The 26,189-nt window shown below is 45.5% G+C and overlaps 1 protein-coding gene across 15 annotated transcripts in view; it reads right to left on the reverse strand.

Moving 5' to 3' along the window:
* CUX2 (cut like homeobox 2) overlaps nt 1-26,189 on the reverse strand; it is a 322,707-nt gene that overhangs the window by 80,282 nt on the left and 216,236 nt on the right. For all 15 annotated transcript variants that reach the window (XM_041729255.1, XM_041729262.1, XM_041729269.1 and 12 more), the window contains 2 exons: nt 22,413-22,523; nt 18,570-18,617 (listed from right to left, as the gene is read on the reverse strand). In XM_041729255.1, coding sequence (XP_041585189.1) covers nt 18,570-18,617; nt 22,413-22,523 — 159 coding nt within the window. The remainder of the gene's footprint in view (nt 1-18,569; nt 18,618-22,412; nt 22,524-26,189) is intronic.

Consider the following 26,189-nt stretch of genomic DNA (forward strand, 5'->3'; position numbering starts at 1 on the left):
TCTGGGCTCTTCCGGTTCCTCATTCACCTTCTGGGAAGTCCAGGTGCGTTTTCTCTGGCACCCTCCTATGGTCTCAGGAGAGTGCTGTGCTCACATGCTTGGTTTCAAACCCCAGCCCCACCACTCGCTGAGGAACTTTGGGCAAGTCACCTCAATTTGGTGAGGCTCAGTTTCTTCAGTAAAATGGGGGAGAATGCCAATTCTTCCTTCATGGGACTGCTATGAGGATTAAATGGCACAACTGTGTATCTGACGTACATATCTGATGCCCTATAAATATCATCACAGCTAACCCAGTAATAAATTCTTTTTTGTGGAGGCTAGCTTGAGTGGATGTTTATTTTTTGCAATCCAAGGTTTTCTCTTAAAACGGGCCTCCACTGACACCTCCCACTCCAAGGCTTGGGTGGGGCTGGGGTTCTCCTTCCTTTCCCTCCCTCACGAAGGCCTGGGACAGAACCTAGACTGAGACAGAACACAGACGGAGGTACTGGATTGCTCCTGAAGGCCCAGGAAGTCTCGGTGTTGCCATTCCCCCACCCTACTCATTACAAAAAGCAACAGGCGAGGCAAACAGATGGCAGAGATGGCTTTTTTCCTCTCCTCCTAAATAACAAGGTGAAAAAAAAAAAAGGAAAGGAGATGAACAGATTTCTACCATCTAGATCAAAGAGAAATGGCCATTTTCACGGATAAGCTTCACTTAGATACTGTCCCTGTGCCCAGGCATGTGATCTCCTGGGGTGGGACTGGGAAGGGTCTGGCTTGCTATTGCCTATCGATGTATCATTAATTTCTTTTTGTTTCCTCCTATGGTGTACATCCGACTCAAGGTGAGAGAACGCAACTGGGCTGCGACTTCTCAGATTGATAGATTGCATTTCTGTGCTGGGTCCGTTTCATGCTTGGTGACTTTGCAGCAAAGCAATTATCACTGTGGAATGCATAATGGCCTAATTAATAACTAATGTCAGGTTGGCCTGTGAGCCATGATTATACCTTGGCAAGCTAACTTTTTTTTTTTTGTTTAAACATTCCAAGAGAAAAATATTATTATAATTGACTGGTTAAATTGTCAAAGTGTCCCTACCTTGTGGACACGGGGTACAGTAGGAAGCACATAAAGCCTGGAATAAAGAGAGGTGTTCTGCTGCCAACTGGCTAAGTAACCTTGCTCAGCATCTCAGTATCTCTGCACTTGAGTGTCTGCACCTGTAAATAGAGCCACTTTTCTGGAACCGAGTGGGATACTTCTGTGTATATATTTTTTATATATATGCTATATTCCCCAACGAATGGAACACAGTAGATGCTTAATGAATAATGGTTAAAGTAAAGGACTTTGGAGCCAGACTGCCTGGGTGCAATCCTGTTTCTGCCCCTATGAGCTGTGTGACCTTACCTAACTTTTCTGTGTTTCATTAATCTCATTTGTAAAATTTTGAAAATAACATCTGCCATAGGGTGGTCATAAGGAATAATGAATTGGTATCTGTAAAGTACTTAGAATGCTGCCTGGAACATGAAAACCACCATATCCATGTTTGCCAATATTACTATATGTCAACATTTATGTAATACATATTTATGCAGCACCCATTGTGTGTCAGGCTCTGTGTGGGACCTAGGAACACAGTAGTCTACAAAGTGCTCCCTCTTTCCTTTGGTTAAGTGGGAGGGACGAGCATTATTTGAATAATTAGACAAATATATAATTGTAAACTATGCTAAATATTGTGAAGGATGTCATGAGTTTATCTAACAGGGAAGCTTGATTAAATTTGGGAGGTCCCAGAACCTCTCTTGAGAAAGTGACATTTGAACAGCAATCTGAAAGACGTGTAGGCATTAGGTTAGTGGTTCTCAGCAATTGTGACCTTCAGGGGACGCTGTCTGGAGACACTTTTGGCTGTCCAGCTGAGAGAGGTACTTCTGGCATCTAGTGGGTGGAGGCCAGGGATGCTACTCAACATCCTACAATGCACTGGAGGGCACTCACAACACAGAATTGTCTGGTCTAAAATGTCAAATGTGTTGAGGTTGAAAACCCCTGCATCAAGGTGACAAAATCAGTGGAGAGAGCATCAAGCAGAGGTAAGAGGAGGTGCAAAGGCTCTGAGGTAGGGAGAGCATATGTTCAAGAAAGTGCATAAAGGATGCAAAGAGAGAAGGCTGGGGGGCAGAAGGCCTCATTGGTCAGAGGTCTGGATTTCATTTCAGGTTCCAGTGGAAGTAACTAGAGAATTTTAAGTAGAGAGGCATGCCATGTCTGCCTTCTGAAGAGCTCACCTGGGCTGCTGGCAGAGAGCACTGGATAAATTAATTTGGAAAACAATGGGGCTGGATTCCGTGCTACCTAATTTTCAGGAGAGGCAAAGATGTCAAAAATCCCATCCCTGCCCATTGAAAGAGCCTCGTCCAGAGGGGATGGCAAAAAGGCCCAAGGGACACAGGTGAAGACAGGGACCTGGAGGACCAGGAAGTCTCACAGTCAAGGTCACATTTGGGTGGAGCCTTGAAGGACAAGCAGGGATTTGCTGGGAGCTTATGGAGGAAAAGCATTCTGGGAGAAGGGAACAGAATGTGCAAAGGCTCAGAAACTCCGTACAATAGGTCTCTGTCCAAGATAACTTGGGAGTCAAGCTGTCTGGAGATGGGGATGAACACAATGACCTTTCTGTCTTGGATTTTGGAAAGTTTTTGCTGTTTTTAGAAGGCAATGTGTTTCTTTGGCAATTATTTGTTATTTATCTTTGTAATTATTACAGGAAAGAAAATTAAAGCAGAGAGAGATTTTAAAAATCTTTTTAAGACTCAAAGATGCTAGGCAAGTGCAGATCAGGATTTGAATCCAGGTCTCACACAATTAAGTAGAACATAAAATAAATAAAATCTTGTGGGCATTTCTCTTGAACCAATGTCAATCAGGCTGCAGCCTCTAACTGTTTGGCTTCTTTGAGATTCTGTCCCAGTCTCATTTCAGGGTATGGGGTTAAGAGCTGGGCCTGCCACCCCTTAGGGCCCAAAGTAGGGTCTCTCAGGCAAATAAATGGCAGCTCCTGGGATGTTCACTTAATCTCCTAGCTGTTTGGCCTTCATGCTTCAGTTTGCTCATCTCTACAATAGGCACAAAAAAAACCCATATCCCAGAAGGTTGCAGCAATGATGTTAAAGGCCAGCACTTATAGAGGATCTAGAAGAATGCCTGGCATATACTGAGCACATAGGAGGGTTTGGGTGTGGCTATTACTATTAGTAATAGTATTAGTAATAGTATCCTCAGAGCATGCAGTGTGAGGAACCTGCTGGTTCAGCATCTGCCCTTTCTTAACCTAGTTTTTGGTTTGACTCAAGAGGAAAAACGATGGTGATAAGAGGGACCGTTCCTTGAACACCTACTATGTGCTAGGTATAATCTTATGGAATTCTCCAACAATAACCCTATTAGGGAGGGACAATATTATCCTTGTTTTCCAGATGGAGATAAGGCTCAGTGAGGGCAGGTAACCTGCTCAAGGTTAAATAGCTGCTGAGAGGCAGGGTGTCCAAACCCACTGGGATTGCTTTCCCGAAACCAGCTATGCCTCTGCCTCTTCTACTAGTGGTGCCATGCCCTGTTGCCCTCTGGAGCCTGAGACCCAGGCCCTGTGTCCCCCTGTACTACATCAAGTCTGGGCCCCACTTCCAAGCTCTTCATACTAGCCTTGTCTTTGTCATCCTCTGATGCCGCCACAGGCCAGGTCACCATTATTGCTGTATGTCTCAAATGCTCCAGCTTTTGACTCGAGTCAACCTTCTCCACCCCACATACCTCCAGAGGAGTCTTTCCAGAGAAGGCTTCTGGTGCTGCTGTCCTCATACACCAAAAGAGACTCTGGGCACTTCCTCTGCTCATGAGACTAAGCGCAGGGTTAGCCTGGCACTCAGGGCTCCTCTGTTGTAACCGAATGTCTTTCCTAGCCTCATCCTCTCCTCCAATCCCCATGGATTGTAGCTCCAAGGAGGTTTAGGGCACTGCCCACTAAACAGCCACTGAGGAATAATTATTCTTCATTTTAAGCTTTCTGTGTGCTATACAGTTAGCTAAGCACTCCACACCCACGACCATCATTTAATCCTCATGACAAACCTGTACTGTAGTCACCAATTTATTGATGAGGAAACTAAAGCCTGGAACAAGGGGAAGTGACAGGCTTGAGAAAACGTCTCCAGTGATCAAACTGGGGCTCGAACCTGGGTCTGCCTGGTGCTGAGGCCTGGACTTTACCACCACACCTCATTCCCTTCTCTGTGTTCTACGCTATTCATCTTCCTAACCTGAGTGCAACTTCACCTCCTCTGGGCAGTCTTCCCTATTGCCTGCCTACAACATAATCACTTCCTCCATGGCAGATAGGACATTTTCCTCACTTTTGCTTTCTTTTCTAGTGGACTGTCAGTGTGGGCTCCTGAGAGGTGGCGTGGCCTTCTTGTTGGACAGAGTTCATTTCTTCCATTAGCCAGCCCAGCCCAGAGCAGGATACATAGTAGGAGCTTCATAACACCTGCCAAATTGTTAAAATCCTTCTTTGCTCTTGGCTTTGCTGCCCCCACCCTGGATTTGGCAGACCCTTGAATTCCATTTCTTATTCATCTGTCCAAAATGTACCAGTCCTACTGTGTACAAAGCTCTGTGTTCTGGGCTCCATCCTGTTCCCCAACAGCTAATGAGAGAGGTGCTTCTTGAAGCAGGTAGTCCACAGAGCAGCAGACAAGGTTATGCATTCACATAATCCTGAGTTTTTCTCCCCTTCTTGAGCACACAATGTTAGACTATATTTTCAATCTCCTTTGAAATTGGACATGGCCTTGTAGTTGAGTTCTGGTCAAGGGAATGTGGGCAAAAATGATGTGGCCAATTCCAGGTATGGACCTTGAGAACCTCCCAAGAGATCCACCATGTTTTCTTTCCCCCCTGTATCAACCAAATGAAGGGACACAGTGGAGGGCAGAGCCAGAGGACAGGACATGCCTGGGTTCCTGAATGACTGCAGTGAACAGTCTCCTCCCCCATCAACCAGCACTAGATTGAGATGTGGGAAGTAAACTCCAGCTGTGTTCAAAATTGCTACAGGAATGAGCCTACTAGGACTCATGCTGACACACATGGGTTCAAATCCCAGCTCTTCTCATTGGTGGTTGGGTAATCTTGATGTCTCAACCTTTCTGAGTCTCAGTTTCCACCTTATAAAAGAAACACAATCATCTCTATTTTAGAATTCCCTAGAATATGCCACAACATCTCAGATGTCAGACAACCAGCCTTGAGTGTGGCACGCAGGAAGTGCTCAAGAAATGGCAATATCCTCCTGCCCTCTGGCTCCACCTCTGTCTCTCAGGGCAAGGTCTCTGCTTGGTCCTGAGATACAGGATTGGGCTAATCTTAATCTTTGCTGGTCCCCACTAATATTTGGTTTTATGTATTTTAATTGTTATTATTTTGTGCTTGTGTTGGGAATAATTTTATTATAGAGAGTTTTTAAACCTCAGGGAAGAAATAAATTTAAGACCTTCGTCTGCTGCAGTATGGGCTCCAGGGCCAGGAGGAAGGGGAGGCTTTAGGAAGTGGCCTTTGGAGGCAATGGGTACCAGAGGGTGAGCCTGGCTCAAGGTGATGGTGTGCTTGGCAGGGTGGATCTGGGCATGGACAGAGCCCAGGGCATAGATAAGGCCTGGGGCCTTGGGATACCTCTCTCTCTGGCTTTTAGCTCCTGTAAGTCTCACTTCCCTCTCACCTCGGGGCATTTGCACATACTGTTCCTTTTACCTAGAATGTCATTCTGCCCTTCCTAGGATTTTAGCCAAATTCTAATGTTCCTACTCTTGCTTCAGTGCATTGGTCATTTTCTCCTGGAAGCCCTCCCTGACATCCCAGGATGCTCTCATAGATGCATGAAACTCCTGGTCACAGTCCCTATTGCAGATGGTAATTATACTATATTTACTTGCTGTGTGAATGTATATGTCTGTCTTTCCCCAGAAGGTCACCTCTGGGAGAGAAGAGACTGTCTCATTTGCACCTGTGCCTAGAACAGTGCCTGGCACACAGAAGGTGTTCTTGCAAATATATGCTGAGTAAATAAATGAATAAATCAATTCAATCTCTTCTACTCCATGTACACCTAAAAGCAGGGATCAGCAAACTTCTCCAGTAAAGGGCCAGATGGTAAATATTTTTGGTTTTGCAGGCCATACAGGTTCTGCTGCAACTACTGAACTCTGCTGTCAGGATAGGAAAGCAGCCATAGATGACACATAAATGAATGAGCATGGCTGTGTTCTTATAAAACTTTATGTATAAAAACAGGCTTTGGCCCATTGTTTGCTGATCTTTGTTCTAAAGATCCCTCTTTGCCCTGTGTAACTCTGGTCTTATTTGGTACAAGGATTACTTTGGGTGGTATGGTGGGGGCTGACCTGTAGCAGCTTGCAAAGGCCAGTTGTTAAATTTTCAGGAATTTTGCAAGCTGGCTGTTAAACACAGCCATTATTAAAAATTAAATCAAATGAACCTATAATTATAATAAATAATTTATATTAAAAATGAATGGATGAATCTTAAGGACATTATGCTGAATGAAATTAGCCAGCCACATAGAGACAACAACTATATGATTCCACTTATATGAATTACTCAGAGAAGCCAAAGGGAGACTCAGAAGTAGTTGCCAGGGGTGGGGAAGGGAGAATTCTTGTTTAATGGGTACAGAGTTTTAGTTTGGGAAGATGAAAAAAGTTCTGGAAATGGATGGTGGTGAAGGTTGTTGCACAACAGTGTCACTGAACTTACACTTAAAAATGGTTAAGATGGTAAATTGTAAATTGTGTATTTTACCACAAAATTAAAAAAAATAAAAGTAAATACATATTCAGCACTCATTACTTCCTAATTATTAGATTACATTTCACTACTCTCTGTGCTTTGAGCTTACTCACATCTATTATGTCTGTATGGTGAAATGCCATGTGCATCTCTTTCCAACTCCATGCTGGAAGAATTTATACCATGGAAAGTGGGAGATGATACAAATCAGTCGTTACCCCCTCACCTGTTGTTCAGCATTGGCCAGCATGCTGCTGGTTATTCCTTGTGTCTGTCCCCTCCACTAGATGGTGAGCTTCTTGGGCAGAGCTCCTCAAACCTTTAAAATCACCAGCAGAAGCTTTAAAATCCTGATGCCCAAACCTCATGCCAGACCAAGAATGTCAGCCACTCTGGGGTGAGACCCAGATTTTGGTGTGTGTGTGTGTGTGTGTGTGTTTAAGATTTTATTTATCCATTCATGAGAGACATAGACTGAGAGAAGCAGGGACACAGGCAGAGGGAGAAGCAGGCTCCTTGCAGGGAGCCCAATGTGGGACTCAATCCCGGGACCCTAGGACTACACCCTGGGCCGAAGGCAGGTGCCAAACTGCTGAGCCACCCAGGGATCCCCTTGGTGTTTTTGTTTTTGTTTTTTAAGTCCTCAGGAGATTCCTCTGGGCAGCCAGGGTTGAAAGCCAGTGGGCTGGTCTAAGGTTGAACATCTCAAATTTCAACATGCCTATAAATCACAAGAGAATCTTGTTCAACTAGAGATTCTGATTCAGGAGATTTTTTTTTTTTTTTTTTAATTCAGGAGATCTAAAGGAGGCGGGGGAGGCTGAGAATGCCTTTCTACTAAACTTCCAGGTTATGTGGACACTGCTGGCTGGCCAATGGACCACACTTTCAGTAGCACAGCCTTAGAAGGAAGGATGCTGCCGATCAGATAGAGGGAAAGGTTTTCTTTCTGCTTAGTGACCATGTGGCAGTCTATCTGTCTTTCCCTCCTACCCGCTCCCATCAACACAGTGGGAGTTATAAGAACCACTTTACAGAGCAGGAGACTGTGGCTGGTGAGGTGACCTGCCCAAGGTCACACAGCCAAGGAGCAGTGGTGGGGCTTGGACCTGGTTTCTTAAGACCCCAAATCCAGTGTCTTTGCCTGGCTGCCTGACTGAGGCCATTCTGGGTATGGGGGTTGGTTGGACCTGAAACTGCATCCAGGCCTTTCCTTTTTCTGGCTGTGTGACTGCAGTTGGGTTTCTTACCCTCTCTGGGCCTCAGGGAGAGGTTGGCTGTGATACTGCATGCTTGCAGGCCTCTTGAGGGGCTCACCTCATGGAGGATACCCACATCCAAGAAGGTTCATTCTCCAGTACCTAAACTTAAGGATGACACTTCAGGGGCCCTGCCCTGGCAACAACCGTAGGGGGTCATGCAATTCAGCCCTCTTGGCTGTATCAGAGGGAAGGCAAGAGTGGGACCATTCTGGGTGCAACTGCATTTTGCCTTGGCAGCATTCAGCACGTCCATAATTAGTTAATATGCTGCTGAAAGATTTCAGAATCAGAATCAGAATCATTCCCACAATCATGGTCAGTGCTTAGCCTCTGACATGGCTCCCAGCCTTCTTTGCACTAATTGTTGCTTTTCTGTCTATAACTCATTTGATCCTCACACTTTCCTTATAAGGTAGGGGCTATTATGAGTCCCATTTACAGATGAAGAAATCAAGGCCCACAGAAAGAAAAATAACTTGTCCCAGTTATTAGGTCACACAATTAGTAAGTAGTACAGCAGGGATTTGAACCCAGGCTGTCTGGCTCCAGAACTGCTCCTAACCACTGTACTATACTGCCCTTCAAATAATTTATGCACAAGAGGCAAATGTGCCATGTTCCCAGATGAACTCTGAGCTCCCAAGGGACAAAGGCCCTGTCTCTTGTTCCCTGCTGTGTCCCTAGGGCCCCAAACAGGGTCTGCCCATAGTAGAGACTCAAGAAATTAGTTTCTGAATGAGGAAACGAGTAGATTGGTTTAATCTCTCCCATCCCACATCCTGGCCACATGGAAGTCAATCATAGCCATGATTGTCAGTGGCACTAAGGGATGTATGTCTATTTGTCTTTCCACTAGGCTATGAGTGCCATGAAGACACGGACAGAATCTGGGGTGCTCACTGCCATATCCCTAGAGACTGGCACACACCCTCGTAAACAGCAGGTGCTAAATAAATGTCTGCTGTAGAGTGAAGGTTTCAGTGGAACTGAAAAGGGAACAGGGATGTGCATATGTGTTCTAAGGGAGCTGGCTGGAGAGCAACAACACGATGGTCCTGCCTCTGGGAGGTTTACCCAACATTAAGCTCTTTATCTGCATAGATCCTCCTAGCCTCCCTGGAGGCGAGGACTATTACCATCCCTATTTTATAGCCAGGGAAACTGAGGTTCACCGAAAACCCTGCCAAAGGACAGAGCTGGGATTTGAACCCAGGTCTGTGCAACTCTTGGCTTATATCATGTCTACTCCACCAAGGGCTCCTGATGACTAAGTAATTTGTGTTCACCTTCTCACTGTCAGCGCTTGGCACAGTTCCTGGCACACAGCAGGTGCTCAACTAGTGTTTGAACATGAATGAATACTGATGCTCACCACCTCAGCTCCAGCATGAGGTGGTGAACATCTTGTATCATCCTTGGTCCATAATAGATGCTCAGCAAACATCTACTGATGGATGCATGAGTGACAGTGTGAATGGCCACACATCCCATGCTGGCATTGTGGGCTAGCTATTGCAGTAGCTTCGGTTTTGCTCCCTGCCACCCCCAGGCAGACATGAGTGCTAAGAGACACTTGGCTGACAGCGCCATAAGATGGATGTGCACCCAGTGGCCTCACCTCCCCACCGACTGGCCCTGCATGGCCTTCCATAATGCAGTCCATTAAAAGGCTTGTAAATTTTCATACACGAAGCCTACCATGGCGTCAGCATAGACTAATTGTTGTTAAATGTGCAAGAATGTTACCGCCACGCCGCTGGAGCGATCACTCTTCCCAGCCCGGCCCAGACGCCGACCCATTCCTCTGCAGGCGGAAAGCTTACAACGTTCGCACAAGGCCAAAAAGCAATTCGTGTCAAAAAGATCAATAATATAAAAATAAAGCATGAGAATTCTAGTTAAAGGGAATGTCATATAAATATGTGGTTCACGTCCATGATTCCAAGATTAAAAAAAATCAATCAATATCGTTCTTTAGATGATGTTATTTCTAATGAGAAATACCCGGAACAACTGCAAATAACTGCTTAACTGGGGGGAAAAAAGCATTAATAATTTACTTTATAAGGCATATGATACCGAATGAAAGAGGATCGCTGCTGGTTCTTAATTTGGTTGTAATGCAGCATGACAGGTTCAATGACGCTTTGGTGGGTTCTTAGTATTAAATTCAGAAAGATGTTCAGCTAGTTCTAAGTTTTACCCCAAGCTGGGCAGAGTAAAGCCAAAGGGGCAAGCCTCGTTACGGGAGCCGGGAGACCTGCACCATCAAGGTTATTAAGTCATCAAAGAGGAGAGAGTAAGGAATGCGTATGCACATGTGCAAGCCGGAGGCAGTGGGAGGGAAAGAAGTCCTTCTCATTGTATCTTGCAAGTGACACCCTGTTTACTGGGCAATCAGTATGTGCCAAGTTCTGGGCTGGATGTGCAGGCCTGGGTTTGAATCCAGCTCCCTTTATGGGTCGGGCTTCCCTGGTGGGTACTATCTGAAAAAGCTCAGTGAGGTCACATCTGAAAGGCATGCATCTGGCTGAGCGATGAGGTCCTCCCCAGCCCAAACCACCTGCAAGTCTCCAAGTCTAGACCTCAATCTAGAATCTACATCTTCAGTGCTTCCTGCACCCCCAGGCCTCTGTTCAGTCCTTCAAACTGAGGTTTGCATCTCCCACCCTCTGCCCTGTTGGTGAAGAGCTGTGTGAGCTTAGGCAAGCAGCTAATCTTTCTGAGTCCCAATTGCTCACCTGTAGGCGGGAACAATACTGGCAGCACCTCTCTCACTATGCTGCTCAGAGGTAGTGATGCGTGTGAGGCTTTGCTAAAGGCTCAATAAACTTTGCTGGCTGCTGAGCTTCAGTGACCTCACCTGAGAAATGGGTGAGATCAGAAGCCTACTCATGAGGCTTGTCGGAAGATAAACATGATAAGCCAAGTCTCAGCTCATCTACTTGGAATGCTGACATATGTTCAAGGAGCACACCTAGTGCTGGGCTTTGGTTTCTGGGGCTTTTCAAGTACCGACTCAATTAACTGTCACATCAATCAACCTCATAAGATTGGATGCTATTATTATCTCCACTTAAAAAACAAGAAAACTGAGGCCCAGAGAGGTTAAGTGGCTTGCCCAGGGTCACAGCCAGGAATTAGAGAGCTAGGATGCAAGCCAGTGCCAACCTGACTCCAGAGTCCACGCTTGCCCCCAGTGCTTGTCTTTTCCAGGGAGTTCTGCTGGTCAGCAAAGCCATTTCTTCCTGGTCTTACTGGCTGGACAGGACTACACACACCTAATGTCAGTTACAAAGCCTCACTTACAAAGGATGGTCAAGCCAGTGCTGGGAGCTTCTGAGAAAGGGTAGTTTGGGGAGCAACAGAATTATGAGAAAGATAGCTGGAAGAGTAAATAATGTAAAGGCAAAAAAAGGGGGGGGCTTTAATTAAATTTTAGCTCAAAGGGAAGAACAGGAGTCCTGTGGGTACATGCAGAATAAGAGGTGAGCACAGGGACCAAATCACAACATGGCATGCAGGTCTGGCTGTAGGACTGTGGCCCGGGCAGGAATAGACATGTCTGTCTCAGGTGATCTGGACCATGAGGAAACCCTCTATGTCTTTCTCAGGCAGCTCAGCTGCAGGAACACAGACTGACCTCCTCAGAATCTTGTCCTGGGTTAGGAACTCCTTCCCTACCCATGACTGCCTGGGAAGGAAACAAGGATACTCAGTATTTGGGGCTGGAACAGATGGTATAGAAGCCAATGAGGACTTCAGGTTTTGGGTACTGAATGGAGGTGGTGAGCAGGGGCTCAGATAAAGGGTTCAAGGGGGTACAGTCTCCTCCTCTCAGTCATCTCTGAAAGGCCAGGCACACCCTACCCCATGCCATCTGATTAGCAGTTGGAGGGATCCTATTGAAACCTGAGTCTGACCTGGTCTGCTCTAAATTTTCCTACGGCTTCCACCTAATTTGGAGTCACAGCCCATGTCCTTGAAGCAGCTGGAAGGCCTGAATGATCTGGCACCTGTGAAGATGACTTATGCTAAGTGTCATGCTGGAGGAGTGTAAGGGCTGTGCTGTGAAAGGTGGCAGGGGTGGGGAAATTGGTCAGGGAGGACTTCCTTATCCCCTGAGGATCTGACACTCAAAACGAGGCAAAGAGAACAGCAAATACAAACACTCTGAGGCAAGGACAAGTGAGGCTGTCTGCTGGCTGAGGAGAGAGGCAGGGCAGGATCCAGATAGTGGTGGGGCCCCCTGGCCTGGGGGGTCTTCCCTAAGGGCTTTCATCATCCCACCACCCTCCTGAACCTGCATCTAAGCCTCCTCACTTCTCTCCCACCCCAGGTACGGACCTGGGCACTGGATGGGTGTTGGCTATGTCCTCTGTGAGCCCTGGTTTCCTCATATGTAAAAGGGGGTAATCATAGAACTCTCCCTAATAGAGGTATTATGGAAAACACAGGACATAACCATTAGGAAGTGTGAAGCATATAGTAGATGTGAAAGAAAAATAACTTTGAAGACTTCTCTAACAAAGGCATGGCCCACCTTTAGTGCCAAGTCTGGCTGCTTACTGACAATAATGGGCAATGAGGCTTAGTGTCACCCAGACCAGGAGGTGGCCCTGTGGACATCCTGGCCCAGGTCTGATCAACGACAAGATCCTGGCAGGCAGATGTGGGCAAAAGTAGGGGATTTCCAGCTGTCTGCCCATCTGAAAGTAAGGACTCAGGATAGACAGTGAAGGGTACCTTTGGCTGGGTGGGGCCTGCAAGGAAGGGTCTGGAGGGCATCAAACTATAGCAGGTTGTTATGTCTTACATCTTTAACCATTGTGGCATCCTGAAATCCATATGAATCAAGTGTCCCCATCCCACTTTATAGATGGCACAGTAGACAATATCTGACTGGACTACAGTTATCTGTATCTATTTGTCAGTTGATTGGCTGAATCATCAACTCACCCAATAAACATCCCCTGAGGTGGAGCTGTCAGGTTGGAGGGCACAGTGCTCTGCTTTGCCACCCAGATGACCTGCAGGAGAGGCAGTGAGACTCCATCTTTTGCTTTCTTGCAAGTTTCTATTTCAATTTACTCTGTTCCTCCATAAACAGAACTTCCACGGAGTCTGCTCTAGACTCCCTTTAGCCATTGTGGCTTGTCTCAGAGTTGTGCCTCAATCCCCTCAGAAGAAACAAAGGAGAAGAGACAAAATCTTCCAAACTGTAGATGCTCCTCACTTGGGCATCTGCAGGGAAACACCAGGCACACGTGTCTTCCATGGGCCCTGGCTTCTGCTCCAGGAGCACCTGGCATTCTCCCTCTGAAGTGGGGCATGAGGGAGGGCTACACGCTCCAGGAATGGGAGCCTAAGAACTTGGTGCTGAGAGAAAATGTTCTGAGAAGGCTGAAGTCTGCTAAAAAGCTGAGGGAGGGGACCTGAGGATGGAGGAAAAGGGAGAAGAAGGTGAAAGAGAGTAGGGGAAAGAGAGGGGAAAGAACTGGCAAATCCTGCAAATCCTGGCTATTCTGGTGATCTATTGCTGTGTAATCAGTTGCCCCAAAATGGAGTGGCCCAAAGCAATTACTTCTTATTATCTCTCATGCTTCTGTGGGTTGATGGGGCTCAGCCGGGCAGTTCTCTTGTCATTTCTTAGGCAGTCACAGCCAGGTGGCAGCTATGACTGCAGTCACCTGATGGCTTGACTGGGCTGGATGGCCAGGATGGCTCCTTGACTTGTGTTTGGTGCCTTGGTGCTCCCAGCCCCTCTCCTCCATATGGAGTCTCATCCTCCAGGACCCATCCATACAGGTTGGGCTTCTCACAGCAGGGTGGTCTCAGGGTACTCACACTTCTTACATGAAGGTTGCGCTGGAAGAGGCAGGAGACAGAACCGCCCGTCTGTTGAAGGCTTTCATCTGGTACTGGCGGAGGGTCACTTCTACCACATTCTACTGGCTGGAGTGGACACTGGCCCAGATTCAAAGAATGGAGACACAAGCTCCATTTCTTGATGGGGGAATGCCAGACACAATGCAGTTATGCAGGGGATGAGAGGTATTGTGTGGCCACAGTGGGGATGGGTGTGAATGTGACACTCAGCAAAGCAGCAAAAGCTCTGGGAGCAACCAAGAGGCCTCCTATGAGCTCTTGACATGAGTGGACATTATTTCAATCACAGGGACTGGACTCCTAGTTACATTCCTTAAGGGCACGGATGGTATCACCATCCTTGGACCTTCCATAGCTTTTACCTGGAGCCTGGCACATAGTAGATGCTCCACAAGTATTTGTTAAGTGGCCCTGCAAGGCACCAAGTAGAAAGGAGGCCTTTCTGGGGCTGGCACAAATACTTGACCTCCCCCACATCAAGAGGCATCTAGTAGACTACCAGGTTGTGACCTTCACTATGTCCAGCAACTAGAACACCACCTGGTATGCGGTAGGGCTTCTGTAAGTTTGTTGATTGAATAAGTGATTGCAGGGATTCAACAGATGATGAGTATGTCTCTCATAAGGGGCACCTTGGTCTCCTCTCTAAGCTCCTATAAGGTAGTCATGCCGCACAAACTCCCTTGAACCCTGAGAGGACACTGAGAGGACAGAGAAAGACCATCTTGGCTCCATGCCACCAAAGACAGCTACCATGATGAAAACAAATGACTGGCCAGTCACTTGATAGATGATCTCACTGAACCTCATGCTATGACGAAACAGTGGCTCAGAGACATGAAGTCACCTGCCAAAGTCACATAAGCCTGTCAGTGTTTGGGTGGGACTCAGACCCTGGGTGTCAGACCCTGGGTGGTCAGAGGAGGCATCAGCCCCTTTGGTTTCCAACCTGCAGTGTGTTCTGACTCAGCCAAAGGGTTTTCTATCATGCAGGCCACATCCTCTTCCTGGTGGAAGAAGAAGGAAGCAGAGAGAAAAAAAATATTCTTGCTATGGCCCTGCTGTCTTGTCTTCGTGACTGGGCCAGTACACACACTCCTTAGAAAAGTTTCACCTCTGGTTTAGCATCATAAAACTTTTAATTTAGATGTTTTCATCTCTCTCTCCAAGTAAAAATAAGTTTAAAATAATGACTGTAATAAATGAAGGTAATTAATTGTAGTTTGTTCCTTTACTGTCTAGTCAGCTTAATTTTACCTTTTCAACTAATAATGAGAAAATAATTTTTGTGCTTGGAGGGTTAATGATATGTAACTGCGAGAGCTGCTAATTGCATGTTGCAATCCATCCATCAACAACCCCATCTGTGCGACTTGATTATGTTTGCTAAATTATTGCTTTGAATTATCTTTCATAAAGCAACTTTTGTAATTAGCGGGGCTTTCGTCTTGCTCTTTTCTCTGCGCGCAAGGATATTCAAACTTTGGCCATTTCAAGCTGTCTCCATTAAGCCACCTTCTCTGGTTGTCTTTGTTTCCCTGAGCAGGGGGAATCAAGACTGTCCTTTAAGCAATCAAGGCGGAGAGAAAAACCTTCCTTGATTCACAGCAGGGCAAATTCACTTCCTCTCCACACCCCTCCCACCAGGACAGACTCGAGCGCGTGCATGTACGCGTGCGTGTGCACGTGTGTGCGCACGCACACACACACACACACACACACACACAAGAAGAAGAGAAACAAAAAAAAGGCCCACCCATATATAGAATGAGAAGATAAAAAGGATGCCCAGATTCTTTATATACCAGAGCTGGTGGAGTGAAATTAAGGAATGAACTTGAACGTGTTATATTTCAACAAGAGGCCCACACTGGGGAAGAAGGAATGACGGGTACGATATTCAGCCCTGGCGTTTTATGGGCTACTTTATGTGACTTAAGACGGTGTTTGCCTCAGGGAATATTCCTCGGAGGTGATTAATGCCCACTTGGGAATCTTCAGCTCTGAGCCCGAGCCTGGTGGATTGCGAGAGGGAAGTGGCATAAAGGATGAACCCTCATTAAAAAAATTAAAATGAAAATCAAATTTGGATTATAAACGGCTTGTGCGTGAGCAGTTTGTTCTGGATGAAGAAGATGCTTTTTATTAACACCTTTCTTTGGTAGCGTTTCTCCCCAGAGGCACAGGGAGGGACATGGCGGCCTCGATGGATTAGTCAATAGATCATGAAGAAAGCAGGGGTTTCAGGAATAAAACTCCAGACAAATGTAGTGTTTTTGGTACATTAAAGGGATGATGGAAAGCCCCCTTAAGAAAATTGACGAAGTTCTTTGGAGATCCTCAGCTATTAAAACACTGTGAATTCAACATGCCACATGGATTTGGAAATGAAAACTTAGCTTCATCTTCCCTTTCCGACCCACTAAAACTTTCTCTCCCTTGGTGAGTTACTGAGTACCCCCTGTGTGCCAGGCACTGTGTCAACTGCCTCCACCCTTAGTTCTTTGAATCCTTACTGGTAACTTCATTTGCCAGAGAAGGAAAGCTGCATGCAGCTTAGAGAGGTTAAGGAACCTCTCCCCAGCCACCCAGCTAGGCAGGCAGCAGGGCTGAGACTCAGGCCATGTCTTAGTCTGATGTGCACATGCTTTCTGCACACTGCACTGGGATATTCTGTGGACCATCACTCAAATATAATGTTGAACTCTTTCTCCTATTGAAAAAATGATGTAAGTCACACCTGTTCCCTTCAGGGATAGAAAGCCCCCTTCTTTTGGAGAAAAGCCTTGAACATCTACTTAGGAAAGAGGCAGATTCCAGCCCAAGCATAGCAGAGGCCAAATAAACCTGTACTGGAGGAGACTGATAACAGGAATAATAAAATAACCAGGACTTATAAGGCAACATTCTAAGCACTCTATGGGTATGACGTTGTTCTTCCTCAGTCACGATTCTATGAAGGTTTACTTATTACTCAGTTTTATAAATAAGGAGGTAAAGGCATAGAGAGGTTAAGGAACTTGCCTAAGATCAAACAGTGAGGAACTGGCAGAGGCAGGATTCAAACCCAGGTTGGCTCCAGAGTCTATTCTTTTTTTTTTTTTTTTTTCAGAGTCTGTTCTTTAACACTTGGAAGCTCTCTGTGTGCCAGGCACTAGGTTAAACTCCTTCCTTGGATTATTTCTCAGTCCTTAAAACAACACAAAAAGACCAGGAGGGTCTTTATTTCCTTAAACAGATAGGGAAACTGAGGCTCTAAGTTGCTAAGACAAGCCCAGTCCATATTGTCCAAGCAAGGAAACAGCTGAGAAAGTGACGCTTGGCATCTGTCTTTGGGCTGGGCAGAGGGATCAGCTGCCTGAGAGGGCTTGTATACTGAGAACCCCTCATGGGACCATTGTGCAGATGGGAGCCTCTTTTTTAAAACCACAAAGCCATGACAACAAATTCCCAACATTATTGGTCTTTCTGGTTTGTTTCCTGGCCACCCACCCCTCCACTACCCCTTTCAGTTCAGGCACCTCACAACCAAATGAATCAATACCGGATGGCCCTATAAATAAATAAGCACATCAGTCAACTCAGTAATAAAATGAAGGGATGAAAAATATGGAAATCAGTGACATTTGTGTAAATCCAGTTATTGCTTATGTTAATATTGCCTCATGCGCTTATGCGGTTCCAAAGAGACAGATTTAAAGTAATGTGGCGCTTGGCGGACAACAGATGTAAAATGCATCTCCACCAGAGTGCTCGGAGAAGGGCCAATCCCTCCAAGGTCCTGCCTGAATCCAGGGGAGACAGAGAAGAGCCTCCCCACCCCTAGAAGATGGAACATTTGACAAAAGTCTTCCCCTTCCACCACCCTGCCTCAGCAGACCTCCATTCTCTTCCTAGCCTGCCTCCCTTGCCAGCAGGACCAGTGGACATTATCAGAATCCTGGTCACAAAGTCAAGCCAAGAGGAGAAATGGGAGAGGTTCAGCCCCATGACAGGGCTCCAGGAAGGCAAGAGAAACAACTGGCTGGAGACAGCTCAGCTGCTGCCCAAGGACACAGGGCCTGATGGGTTTTCAGGAAAAACATGAACAGTGTCAATTTTATACTCAGATGATGGGTCAGTAAATTTTAGGATGGGCTGGTAAGTGGCCTTATCTGCAAGATTGCCTTAGAGAATCAAAGCAGAGCAGAAGGCCTGGGAGAGCAAAGGTCACCAAGTTCAAACCTCTTAATTTTAAAAATGGGAAACCAAGCCTGTAGGTAAGGTGGTTTGTTCAAATACATATATAGCAAAGCTGGTGTATGGGCTGGACAGAGTCTAGGGAGAGGGAGATTTTTTTGGGATCAGACACTGGAATCTCATCAAACAGAACAGAGAACCCATCCTCATCACATCACTATTGGCTGATCTGGAAAAAATAGGGTAGAGTTTGCAATGGGGATAGGCAGGTTTCTCCCAAGCTTCTAGAGGCTGCTAACCCCCTGTGGCAACTCCAGGTGGGATAGGAGAGAGAACCAGGGAATGTTTTTGTGACATGCCAGGGCCTTGGGTCTTACCTCAGCTTGGAAGCTTTTTAATACAGGAGCCACCATCTCTCTGATTTCCTGAAAAAGAGATCAGCGAAGAGTTCACCCAGTGCCAGGTGGGATGCACCTGTTGTCCCCCCAGCTAGCTTTTCCCAAATGTGTCCCATGGGACGGGTACTCCATGGGATTTCACTAGGGTTTCTCCTATATACACCTACACACACACACACACACACACACACACACACACACACACGATGCCAGCCTAATCAGCCTGGGAAATAAAGTCCAACATCAAGTGTCTTCCCTGCAGGACTTTTTGGAGCCTTTACTATAATGCACTTTGGGGATTTCTGGAAGAGGGAGGAAGGAAGGAGTGTTTCCCAAATAGATCTGATCACGGAATACTCTTTTAGGCAAAGTACTCAAGCAACTGGTGGTGCATCATGTGACCCTTGCTGAAGAGGTGCCTTGACTCTCCACACAGCACCAGTCACCAAAGTCCCTTCATGAAAACCTTCTGTCCTTCAACCATTTGCTCAGGGATGACTCCTTCAGGTGGCCACCTCTGTCTGCTTTCCCATCCAACTGCCCCTCTTTAGCAAACACTCCATTTTGCATTTTATTTATTTTTTATTTTTTAAAAAAGATTTATTTATTTATTCATGATAGACATAGAGAGAGAGAGAGAGAGAGAGAGGCAGAGACACAGGCAGAGGGAGAAGCAGGCTCCACGCACCGGGAGCCCAACGTGGGACTCGATCCCGGGTCTCCAGGATCGCACCCTGGGCCAAAGGCAGGCGCCAAACCGCTGCGCCACCCAGGGATCCCCCATTTTGCATTTTAGCAACATCACTTCCATACTTGTCTCTCCTTCCTCTCCAGAAGGTGCCATGAGTGGTGCCCAGCTCAGAGGAGGGGTTCTGAAATGTTTGATGAATTCTGTGGCAGTGGGCTATCTTCAGAAGGGAGCCTCCTATTTCTGGACCCTAGTTTCCTGCCTTTCACAAGGGCTCCCCTGGTTGGCTCCTATGAGTTATCCCCAGCACACAAGACAGAGGTCTTTTAGAACCTAGTGTCACCAAGATTCCACCCTAAATGCTTCAGTTTCCTCTGAGACCCCTTGGTGACCCCATAAGTGCTGTTTGTCAGGGCCCATGAGAAACCCCTGTAGAAGGAGGAGTTGAGGGGGGCTCAAGAGTGTGGGGAGAGAAGGGACAGTAGAGAGAAGCTGGAAAGGAAGACATGGGCACAAGAATACATATGTTCAGGTAAAGAAAAAAATCCCTTAATTATGAGATAATGTTGTTCTTCTGTCCCTGAAAATGATCCCTCTTCTGGGTCCTGGGTATCCCTCCTGATTTGTGTCCCCTAGGACTCCTTGGAGAGACATAGGGAATGCATGTGAATCTAGTGGATTTGATCACAAGGAACTATGGGTACATGGGCTGAGCCATGGAAAAGGAAATTTGTGAAAACCTAGGTCCCAGCTTGTGAACTCAAACGCCCACAGAGGCCAGGGTTGGGAGCGGGTTGTGGACATGATGAAGGCAGGCAGGGAGGTCCCATGGCAATATTGGGAGAACCCAAGCACCATGTAATGGATGTAGCAGCTGCTCAGCTCCAGTTGGTGACTGCCATGTAGGCATGGAACCTCTGTGTGACCAGATCTACTAAAGAGTCGCAAAAGATATTGGAAATCTGGGGTTTTGGGTAAGATCTTCTGAAATGCTAAATGTTGGTAACTTACTGTAAAACTTGAAAGACTTTGCCGACCAAATAAAACATATGAGTAGGTTAAACTTCTGGTCCAGGTTCAGGAAATGTTAGTACCAAGAAGGGGCCTCAGAAACCATCTCCTTAGTCCCCTGATTTTCCAAGGTCCTGAGAAGGGCTGGCTTGCTCAAGTCAGGCAGTGAATGAGTGGCTCAGCTGGAATTTGAATGCAGGTCAACAGACAACCCACATAAGTTGTATGCACAATCCCATACTCAAGAGGATTCAAATCTGAGGGCCAAGGTTGAGAGGTGGGTGGCAGGGCTTTGGGCCAATACTGACCATTTCTAGAAGCCCCTTGTCCTGTGTGCTTTATCCCTGGGGGAGAAGCTGAGCATAGGCACCAGCGGGAGGTGATTTGGGCACCAGCCAGATGATGTTCTTAAATAAAACCTTGGCATGACTCTCCCAATCAGGAGAGACTAGTTCCAAAAATGAGAATTTTCAGAGGCGCGACTATAATAGGAATGGAAACTTATTCCTCCTAATTACATAATTGCATAATTATGCAGTATTAAAATTATGTAAGCCGAACTCAGAGGCTGAAAACCTGGCCTGGATTTCCCTCATCACCTGAGGGCTCCCATGTGACCTGGGGAGAAGGATGAGATGGAGGGTCTGTGATGACCAAAGAGGGCATGTAGAGCTGGGAAGATGTAGGGCTGCTTCATCTTTGCTTCCCACAGAATGGAGAGTCAGAGGCAAAGCTTTTGGTACCCTCTCTCTGGGCAGAGAATCAGTTTAAATACCAAACCATTCTCTGTTCTAAGAAGGAAGCAAAGGATGCTCAGCATCACCTATGCCTTCTTAGTGCTGGGACTCAAGCCCAGGACTTGACTTGGCCTTTCTGAAGCTGCCATGTGGGAGACACTTGGATCTGGGATTCTTACTTCTCCAAGGGCACCCTCCCTCAGCTCTCAAACCTAAGATCCCTTCCATACTTGCTCCATGGGCAAGTGCTAGCTATAGTCCACTTCCCTCTTTTGCTTTAAAGAACTGAAGATATTTATGACTTGTGGAGGATTTCATAGCTAGAAGACCTGACCCTTATATGCTCATGTAGCCTGATTCCTGGGTGGGCCTGACTCTTCTCCACCTTTCTGTGGTCCCCTCCTCCATCAGAAAGATGGCAACAGGACCCCTGGGTGATTCTAACAGGTAGAGTGGAATCAGCATCTCCAGGTCTGATACTTCCAGAATGCCAGACACTACCTCACCCTCCTCTAAGATCCAGGCCACTTGAGTAGATTAGGACAGAGAGGTCAGCTATTAACCTCTGCTGACCAGAGAAGCATAGTTGGCTTTGGGAATAGTCAGGGACTCCATTTCCCATAGTGGCTCTGATGTGTCACATCCTTGATAACATCATATGGAATCAGAAGGCTTTATTTTTCTTATTTGTGTTTATCCATCTTTTTTTTTTTTTTTTAATCTGAGCAGCAACAGGGGGCCTGATAGAAAAAGTAAAGGAATTAATACATTCGTCCCTGTAAAGAACAAAAACATGTCCATTCTAGTCAGTTCCCCTGGGGGCCCTTACGTTGCAGGGGGTGGGGGTGGTTTAGGGGGTGGGACTAGTCATTATCTGGACCATCCTTAGGGCCAGCTGGGAAAGACAGACCTGGCAGCTGGAGTTGCAAGGCAAGAGGTGAAGGGAAAGAATGTGATCTGTTTATGGCAGTGGGAGGCAGTTTCAGAGGAGACTGAGGGAAAGCCCAGAGAAGGTGGGGGAAGCCTATAGATGTCCTCTCCCAGGCACCAATAGAAAAGCAAAATAAAATCAAGAAATCTAGATAAACTGTCTTTGCTGTCAAGGCCCAGCATTTGACTAGACATGATATGGGGCAAAATGGATGTTTTAGGGAGCACTCAGAAACAATGACTTCAATGGAGAAGCGTCCTGCCCTCACTTTAGATAGCACCACTGAGTACCACTATACCAAGGAACACCCAAAGGTTGGGGGCTGTAATTTCTCTTTGTGGCTAATTAGCTTCTTTTCTTGTTAGTCACTTAATGTCTACTTCCAAAATATAGTCTGAACAGAGAAAAATCTGCATTCCTACTGAGTTAATTCTATAACAGCAAATATACTGTACCTCAGGTACATTTTTCTTAAATTCCCGGCGGAGTTCAATTAAATGTTTATGAGAATGTTCACTCTCCTCCTGCCGTGCAGACAGCTCGGAAGCGACGGAATTAAGCTCCTTCTGAAACAATAAAAAAAAAAAAAAAAGAAAGAAAGAGAGAGAGAGAAAAGAAAAAGATTTTTTCCCCTTCCTCTTCCTTTTTAATCATCATACAAAACAGCATTCAGAACAAGTTTTCTTAACTTACAAAGCTGAGAAAAGACAGGATATTGACTCCTGGCACAAATGAATAATTTACAAAACTGGGGATGCAACTGAAAAAAATCCAGGACAGCTTTTTTTTTGCTCCTCAGAAGATCAATAATTTCCCATAAAGTTGGGTGGAGTTGTTTTTTCAATCTCTCCCCCAACCCTCTGCCCCACCTCTTAAATTTCCAAAGGAGTGATGGCATAAGCTTGTCAGTAACTGTAGAAAACATCTCCAAACCGTGTCAAAATAGTAAAGTGCGGCATATTGTATGGGCATATTATAGTGTAAGAAAGTGCTGTCGACAGCTTTCATATATCAGAGGTGGGAACTGTTCCAACTATGACTTACTTACACTTAAGGGTTCATAAATACGCCTTTTAAGATATAGATGGCTTTTTAATTTCAGTAGATTTTGGAAAAATGAAGGTGCCAATAAGAAGCAAGCTGACCTTTTGTGTATCCTGCAGTAAATCATTTAGGGTTCACTTCAAGTATAAGAAATATTTCACCAAAGGCTCCTGGATTCAGAAGAAATGGATTGGAAGGTGCTTTGCCTGCTTATGTGCAATGAAGGCCGAGACCAGGTTTTTACAGGACACACCGTTGAGGGGAAGAAAGAGAGTGAGGTACTGGGGGAGGCATATACATCACAGACAGTGTCTGCTGGTCGTATATGTATATTTGATCACCCCTTTCTCAGCTTTCTTTGCTTTAATGGTAGTAGTCTCACAGGGGGAGTACAATTCACCATGAGTTGTCATGGGTTTCATTTGCATAATTCAAGAAATGCTCTGTTTATGTGGTCTGCTGCTTTCTTGCACCATCCTGAGATGGGCTTTTTTTCTGGACCATAACTCGAGAAGCATTTCTGTATATATCACCCGATTATATTTGCAGCAATCAAGCCCCATAATTTCCTAAATCCGGTGATGCAATAAATTTCTGCAATCAGATTTATTAAAAACACACACGCAGATGCAAGAGTGTATTTCTAGGGTGAACTCTTTAATCTAACATATGTATGATGAGGCCCGGCACCGTGTTGAAAGACCCCATTTGTCATCGCTAATACGCATTCATCTTGCACACACAATGAAACACTTTTACCATTAGATAATGAAATAAAAGTACTATTAACCCGCTGCAAATCCTTTTCCCTGTAAGAGACGAAATGCATGGTAATTGTCTTATATCATGTCTGAGTCGGTAAATCTGCTCTATAGCAGTTCACCATAGCACCATAAACCTCATACCCATCAGAGGCTGGAGAGCCTACCCTAAGCCCAGCATAAGTGTTTCTGCCTATGGTGCCTTAGGGAGAAATTGGCAAGGGATTTTCTATTTCTGGAGAAATGTCTAACCTCTTTGGAGAGCCATGGGACTAGGAGAGAAGGTCAAGGAAAAAAAGCAGTGATTAAAATAGAGGGGCAAGGGAATCAGAAATGCGGTGCTCTCCAAGGTGCTGAAGTCACTTCTATGCCACAGCACTAGGTACACTAACTCGAAGGTGCAGGGTCTTCCTGTACAAATGCTCCATGGAATTTTAAGCCAGATGAAGAAGAAGGTATCATTAGAGAGGAGAGACAGAAACAGAAACAGTTTCTGACAGTCCATCAAAGTGACAGAAGAAAAAAGGGAGACTTTTGATTATCATATAAAAATAATCATAGTTTCCAGCAAAGATGCTACAATCAACCTCAACCAAAATATTGAGTGGCTAGGAAGAGGTCTGCAGCAAAAGGACTGATCAAAGGTAGATAACACCAGACCAGGTGGTGCAGCCAGTTGGACAGAACCTCACTTGGCAGGAGAGAAGAACTGGAGTGTCATGGTCAATGTGAGTTGTGATAGAATGCTCACAGTTTTCCTAAGTTTTTCTCAACAGTCTTGAAGATAAACATGTGATTTTTACATTGCTGCAGAATAAGCAGAACTGGGACTTGGGTTGACATCACTTGGTTTTGGATTATCATGTATCTGACATTATGTTATAATCTCTGGGACACTGCCCCTCTCCATACCACAGCAACCAATATCTTTGGCTGGTGCTGAATCTGGACCTGGACTCCTCAGTTAAAACATCAAACCCAGGCTCTGAGGGGAAATTTCACAGTAGGGTAAGTATCCAACTACTTGATGTACATACCAGACAATTATTCTGTGTGCCTGCACTGGGTCCCTTCACAAGAACCTCCCAGGGTGCTGGTGCGTATAAATCTGTCTACTGCATTCATGTTGCCAACACAGCAGAGGTGACACCAGGCCAGGGAATATTGACAGACTCCCAGCCCCAGGCCTAACATAAGCCCAGCTCATGGTGTCTTTCTTTCCTGTTGAGCCCTAGAAGAGCAAACAGTGTCCATGTTCTTCTCAACTTTGCCTACTTCTAATGCTCATCCTTCAACCCTGATTCCTGCCACATTTCTATGGTAATCTCACTAATAACAACATCATCAATAACAATAATACTACATAATAATAATAATTACCATTCATTGGGTGCTTACATGTATCAGGCACCATGTTAGCATGGTGCTCCTTACATACATCATCTTATGAAATAAGCACTTAAATGTGTCTGTTAGGTGATGCAAGAAGGGACTGAGAAATAAATTACAGTCAGTTTTAATAATTCAGACATGGATTAACCTCTTAGTGGATAATAAAGGCAAAATTGTAATGCCTAGCACTTCATAGGACTTCTGCTCCACTTTCCCACTAGCTAGGGAATATTTAGGGAGCTTGTTTTAAATGCTATAATTATATAAACCATCAAGCATAGTACCAAGTGATCAATAAATGTTGGCTGATATTATTCTGCTATTTAGATAAACTAAGTGCTCTGAAAACATCTAACTAAATCAGTGATTCTAAGAGTTCTGGATTTTACAGGTCAATAAAAATATCACCAAAAAAAGGAGAGTAGGGAGAGCAACACAGTATGGCCAAGTTTTACTGCATCAAAGAGAAACATTAAAAACCACTCCCTTTCACCCTAAAAGATAGGGCATTTGAACATTAACAAAGCAAAAAAGGTGATAATAGAATCAACAAGTCTTTAAAATACATGTGAGATGCCTGGGTGGCTTAGTCAATTGGGCATCCGACTTTTGATCTCAGCTCAGGTCTTGATCTCAGATTTAAGAGTTCAGGTTTAGTGTTGGGTTCCATACTAGGCGTGGAGCCTACTTTAAATAAATAAATAAATAAGAAAGAAGAAAGAGAAAGAAAGAAAGAAAGAAAGAAAGAAAGAAAGAAAGAAAGAAAGAAAGAGAGAAAGAAAAAACACTTAAAAAAGCTCCCAGAACTATATCTATTTTGAAGCAACGAAAAAAACTCTCACAAACATAAACCAGCACTGGTCTGAAGCTGAGTTTTAGAAATGAGTGTCTGAGCCACTACACACATGCATAGCTAGCAGGGCCTCTCCTTTGATGATCAAGCAGAACTCAGTTCCTCTCCCACCCTGGCCCTCAGCCCCCAGCCCTAGGGGAGCCATGATTAACACAGCCCCAGACTTTGGACCAGGCCCAGGC

The sequence above is a fragment of the Vulpes lagopus genome, chromosome 14 (assembly GCF_018345385.1).
Source record: "Vulpes lagopus strain Blue_001 chromosome 14, ASM1834538v1, whole genome shotgun sequence".
NCBI classification, from domain to species: Eukaryota; Metazoa; Chordata; class Mammalia; order Carnivora; family Canidae; genus Vulpes; species Vulpes lagopus.